At 37.3% G+C, this 6,480-nt stretch overlaps 1 protein-coding gene across 1 annotated transcript; it reads right to left on the minus strand.

The window, feature by feature from the left end:
* Positions 1 to 951: 951 nt before the first annotated feature.
* Positions 952 to 3,365, minus strand: MS3_00000735 (uncharacterized protein). Its single transcript, XM_051208389.1, has 2 exons — positions 1,153 to 3,365; positions 952 to 1,109 (listed from the first exon to the last, which is right to left on the minus strand). The coding sequence occupies exon 1, from the start codon at positions 2,626 to 2,628 to the stop codon at positions 1,858 to 1,860; it is 771 nt and encodes a 256-aa protein (XP_051065115.1). The 5' UTR covers positions 2,629 to 3,365; the 3' UTR covers positions 952 to 1,109; positions 1,153 to 1,857.
* Between the last annotated feature and the right edge of the window lie 3,115 nt (positions 3,366 to 6,480).

Consider the following 6,480-nt stretch of genomic DNA (forward strand, 5'->3'; position numbering starts at 1 on the left):
ATAAGAAACATTGAATAGATGTTTTAGTGACACAAAATCTGACTCCAGTTAGGTTGGACAAATGATTGGTATCGAAATATACATCCTCAGACATTTCATCGACCTAAATCGCGCTAGTGTATAACGGAATTAAATAAGTCGAATACGAGAATGGATGTTTGAATATATATATTTTGTATGCTTATTGATCTGGACAGGCAATCAGAGGGATGAAGCGAATAGAAGCGATACGCGGTGAGCCAACTCCATCTAATCAAACATTAACCAATATTTATAGCCAGATAAAAATAAGTTACAGACATGTGATGAATACGACAAGAAGTGTACACACACTCACACACCCTCATATAAAAACAGTCAAGATTGATAAGAGATGAATTAACAAGGCCAAAATGTGACTCAAGAAGAATGGATAAATTGGCCTGTCTAAAAGCTAGAATAAGGTAACATGGGTATAACATAGCAACTAGCACTACACTGTAATTGTATTGATTAGGTCTTTACACAGGTGAACATCTGTACCGTTTACCACGAACTGAACACACTACGTTCAGACCTTTTCATGTGAAATTAGTCACCAGACAATTTAACTTATATCCAACTACGATATTTAGGAGTAGTTGAATTGTAGTATGAGCTAAGAATTTTGATGGAGTTTTGTTCTCTGAGCTGGATGATTTGGTCGTGGAGCTTTCATCGTTCTTCTGAACGACATCATCAGCACAAACTTCAGATAGAAGTGAAGTGTTCAAATTTGCCCATATGTGTTTCACAGCATGTTCTGTGCATCTCGATGTTGATTGGTTCTCAAATTGGACCTCAAATTTGTCATTGTCCTAGAAATAACGCAATTGCATCAAAAACTATCCTATAAACACAGATGAATGCATTGTATTTGAAATTAAAAATCAAGCATTCAACAAGTACAAAGGAATCATTAGTTCATTGAAACACCACACCAACATGTTAACATTTCTAATTATCATGAATTAACTGAGATTAGAAATGTAAAACATTGCATTCCAACTCAATAGTCTGATGATTAAGTACATGTCACGGGCTATTGATTAAGATCATAAATTGATTCATACCAAGACACCATTGAAAACCTGCAAGCACTAGACGATCGTTTAATCCAAGTATGTGACTCACCACCGACGCGCATCCACAACCACGCAATCAGGATTCGAACACAGTGTAAAACCCATTTTGAGTGTTCCGTGTGTGAAAATCCCTCCATGTATACACTTGCAGTTTGTTCCTTTGGTTTCCTTTAATCGTACATTGTTAGTCTTTTCGATTTCATTTGAGTTGTTACTATTTGTATCCTGTTGTAGTTTTTATTTTTCTTACGCCTTCACTAAGTTTACGTGTTTCTTCCTGAACGCCATTTATGTTGTTTTACTTGTTACTTAGTCTTGGCGGCAGCCTTATTGGTTTGTTCCTTCTTTTGACTGTGTTGCTTTGTATTGGCTGGAATTGTGCATTATTTGATAGTGAATTGAGGCACTCTTCCAGAATTGAAAACACTCTGTGTTATAAAGCAACTAAGTATTATCTTTTGAACGAGTCTGTGCGTGGTCTATCCAGACAAAATAGAACAGAATTTATTTGTTGTGATTGGTAATTTTCTCGCATCACAATCTAGCCACGTGGACATGTATGGCTCACTGAGAAGCTGATCCCAGCCTATTTGGGATTTACATAATTTTCGCAAGAGGTAGACTGGAGCAATTAGAACCAAGAGATCGAACAGAAAATTTTTTTCTGTTTTAAAACAACAGATAGAATCCCTCTGCTCGTCAAAGGCCTTTCCGGTGCATCAAAGTAAAACTTAAATACATCTCGTCTGAAATCTCATTCTACACCTAGAGTTCGATGAGCGGTATCGTAACTCGTCGACATTTCTATCAAAGATTCTTCTTTACATACATCAGGCAAGATAGTCCTTACTTTTTCCAAGTTGGTAATCCATTTCTTCAATTTAAAACCTCCTCTACGTAATAACTCAATTATCTGCTTAACAAACTCCTTTGCCGGATCACAAGTAGAAAAGGATATCATACAATCATCAACATAGAAATTGTTCTTGACAGCATCCACGACATAACGATCATAACCGTCAGAGAATGTTTGAGCTGTATTATTCATAGCAAAGTCCGCACAAAACGGCGATGACGTGACACCGTAAGGATGAGAGGTCACTTGAAATTCAGATGGTTCCCCTAACGTTTGTACCTTGCTAATATGATTAACAATTCTTTTCCTAAATTCCGGGTATTTGTAAACAGCGTAATCGTCGGAACACACACTGCATTTAGTTCTTACTGTCGAACTATCCCATTGCCCCGATTGCAAGTGACAATTCGTCTTTATGTTATGTCCCTTTCTTGAACGGTTCGCCAATCGTCCAAATCTACAGCTAGCTACTCTCGTACGAGATGCCACAAACTGAGTGAGCTCGTCAAACGTTGGTTCTCTATCGTCTTCAGTCAATTTATCCACCAAGTCCCCCCACTGAGCTTGCATAGATTGAGGTAAAAGCCTTACTATTCTCTCTAAAGTAACTAAAGAATTTAAATCGGCTGTATACTTCATCTGTTTCAAGACCATGGAACAGTTTTCCATTCTTATAGCTAGGTTTGACAGCTGCTCCGGATCAACATTTGCAGCTTTGAATAAGTCTTCTTAAGTTTCTCGAGCAATTACAGGTGCCTGTCCAAACAACCGTTTTAGAATTTCCTCGACCTTCTTGTAACCAGCAGAGGCATCCAACATAGCACACCCCTCAATGGCTGTTTTTGCTCTACCCCTACAATAATGTATCAAATAAAGCAGGCGTTGACTATCATCCGTAACCCTTGATTCTACATAGGTTTCAAACTCTTTTAAAAACTTCCAGTAACCTCTTGGTTGTCCGTCGAAATAACTTAGTTCAACGTTTGGTAACTCTAGACCTACGAAAGGAACTATGGGCATAACGTTCTTCCCTTGCTCCGCATCTAAACTAAGATTTTCTACGTCATCTGCCATTAAATCACAACTAGATTCACTATCATGACGGTTCTTATATTCATCATAAATTTAAATGTACACTGTTACCTAAACAAATATGACCACCCAGCTATCCTACCAATAATTGTTCCATTAATCAAATCTAAATTACAATAAATAAGGAAGTTGATAAAGGATACGAGAAAATTACCAATCACAACAAATAAATTCTGTTCTATCCTGTCTGGATAGACCACGCACAGATTCGTTCAAAAGATAATACTTAGTCGCTTTATAACACAGAGTGTTTTCAATTCTGGAAGAGTGCCTCAATTCACTATCAAATAATGCACAATTCCAGCCAATACAAACAACACAATCAAAAAGGAGGGATAAACCGATAGGGCTGCCGCCAAGACTAAGTAACAAGTAAAACAATATAAATGCTGTTCAGGAAGAAACACGGAAGCTTAGTGAAGGCGTGAGAAAAATAAAAAATACAACAAAATACAAATAGTAACAACTCAAATGAAATCGAAAAGACTAACAATGTACAACTGAAGGAATCCATAGGAAAAAACTGCAAGTGTATACATGGAGGGATTTTCACACACGGAACACTCAAAATGGGTCTTACGCTAACTGAACCGTTTCATGCCCAGTGTTACACTGGTTGGAATTCTTTTTTTTTCACGGTTATACTTCTGTTCTTTCTGTTAGTCTACTGTTGTAGGTGCAATTGGAAATCAAGTCATGGACAGCTTACTGGCATAAACTTTATGTGACTTCATTATTTGAACCAGATATAATACTACATATAATATAATATTTCTAAACTCAAAATACTTGGACTACCTATAAGTTAAGTTATTAACGATCGGTTATTATTACGCATCAAACGGCGACTTATTAAAATATCTCTACTTGGAATCACTCCTAATTATTATAACCCTACTCTGTTTTGCCCTAAATTTAAATGGAATTCCATTTTGTGCGCGTATGTAATTAAACTAAGCATTTTAAATTACCACATGTATTTGTCGATCAGTTTTACCTGCTTTCTTTTGATTTATCTCTCAGCAGATCAATACCCGGAAGATTTTTACCAATCTTGGTAATTTCCAGCGCTCACTCAATTTGATATCCAGCGAACGTCACTCTGATTCTGTGAGAGAGTAATGTAGTGGTAATGGGCCATAACCACACAATCCTCAAAGCTGAAAATGAGATAACTGGGAAACTAGACTTTCACGATGTAACACTGAGAAAAGGTCAATCTTAGTGGAAGTCGTAACATTCATTCGAAATTGGCTCGAACTCACAGGCGTGGTCCTACTTACGAAACGTTGCTTTATTCATATTAATTATAGTGTCCTATCTCCAGCCTGAATGTGTTTTCCACTATATATTGGTAATTGTTAGGACACGATGAATCAGTGTGAACAATGATGTGACTTCCACGTAAGGCCTTATAGATTAGGCAGTCATATCAATGATAAATCTACAATTTTAGGATTAGGTTTATTATTAGAGCAGTACCAATGATGAGGTAGAACATGAATCTATGAATTTTATATGACACTGTGATGTTACGGCTTTGAAGCGATTTGCAGATATCATTTAACCATTGGTCACTGAGAAATCCACATTTCTCTCTAACTTGTGGCGGATCTAAGTTCACTCATAATGGATGAGTCTGTCTTTTGCTACGTTTTGGTTCCTATACAGTCGGCACAGTCCTACTAAAGTGACGCGAACTACAATCATGTGCGGTATTTGTCCCCACTTATTCATCACAGTCTCATCTAGTAAGCTACTCTCTGACACTGGGACATTAAATAAAATCATGTAATGCTATTTAACATCTCTGCCATATATTTTGGCGTCTTCTGAGCTATGGTGTATACGTTTACCTTCCTAAACCCCATTCTCCCCTCTTTACTCCTAACAGAAGGTAACAGTTTGTAGTTTCCTTGGTGTTTGAGTTTAAGTTGTGACTCTCATGTTCACGTGTTTGGTTGAGCCTGTGTTGAACGACTTGTGTATACTGATGGTAATCGATGTGGTTGTTTTTGATGAAGCATTATGCTTCTGTTTGGCCGGTTTCTCTACACTATTGGCATACGTACCACAACCACTGACAGGGATTACTTGACATGAACTCATAATACTACTTAGATGCCACGGTATCACAGCAACAGCAGACATAGATACCTCAAAAATTAAATTTGGATATCAAGTCGCTGGTTGTAACGAGCGACGAGCATACGACATGATCACCGCTAACATATATTTTTTTCTCCAGTAAGTTGTGTTACGGGTATTCTAAGACGACCTTGTCTACTGTTTGGTTTTAACATGCTAGTCCTATGAAGAGTAGGAATATGAGTTGGACTAAATTATTAGTTTGAGGCTCAGCTTTAGTGTTTAGGTATAGTTATACACATTGTTCAAATAACTATTAGGCTAATTATTAGGTGTCGACTTTGATTTTGTCGTTAACATGTGATTCCATACAGGAACAATTTAATGGGGAAGTATACTGGAACAAAGTTTCCAAAAGGAAAAATTTTGTAAAAACAAGTTAATCTGCAGATATAGACTACCAAAGATTAAAGCCCGAACGACACCTATAGTCACAAACCTGCTTGTAACCGTGTTAAAGAGCAGCTCCGCATGGACTCAGTAACTTTTCCACAAGCTGCAAAAGGAGTGACTTGAAAGAGAAAAGTAGGGTACAGAGCTTTGAGTGGATTGAAAAAAGAATTTTCATTAAGACAGTTCTAGTGAATAAACGGGTCCGTGCTTTTTCTGAATTGCGAAGAAAAATCGTAAAACGTAATGTCTGGGGTCAGCTTTCCGTCCACTTGTGTGTTTGATTAATCGCAAGAATCAATACGCAAGATCTAGAAAAAAAGCACAGAGGAACACTGAAATTTTCCTTTCAGAATTCCAAGACTTTATGCATTATTTGTGGGGCAGCACATTTAAATACCTTGTAGGGCATGAAAATTAGAGTATTTTTTTCGTCGACTAAATCCAACCCATGGTCAAGGTCATGCAGATAGGAGTCTCACTGGGAATGGGAACATAGATGTTAGGCCAACAAAGAATCTCAGAGCAGTATTCGGAAGCATGTATACGTTTGGCATGTGCTTGCCTTGAGATAAGCTTCATGATGGGAATTTCGTCATTCTTACTGACAACTGAAGAAGATTTTGATGAAATCTCCAAAAGGTAGGTGAATACTGAACTGAAGTGCAAAAATCGACATACAACTTCGAAGCTTCTCTACTCTAATGAACAAGGGAAAGAGACCAAGTTCTTGAATATTATGATCAGGTCTGTAACTATCATGAGAACCTTAATAGGATATAAGATAAATTCTCTCAGTATAGAAATGCCAAAACCTATGGAAAGGCAATAATAACGGAATTCCCGGGCTTAACATCCTCATTCACATGTATAATGTTTGCGGTTAGTTGA

The sequence above is a fragment of the Schistosoma haematobium genome, chromosome 5 (assembly GCF_000699445.3).
Source record: "Schistosoma haematobium chromosome 5, whole genome shotgun sequence".
NCBI classification, from domain to species: domain Eukaryota; kingdom Metazoa; phylum Platyhelminthes; class Trematoda; order Strigeidida; family Schistosomatidae; genus Schistosoma; species Schistosoma haematobium.

Excerpts from the sequence above, each read along its gene's own strand:
- MS3_00000735 (XM_051208389.1), bottom strand. The coding sequence starts at position 2,628 with ATGGAAAACTGTTCCATGGTCTTGAAACAGATGAAGTATACAGCCGAT.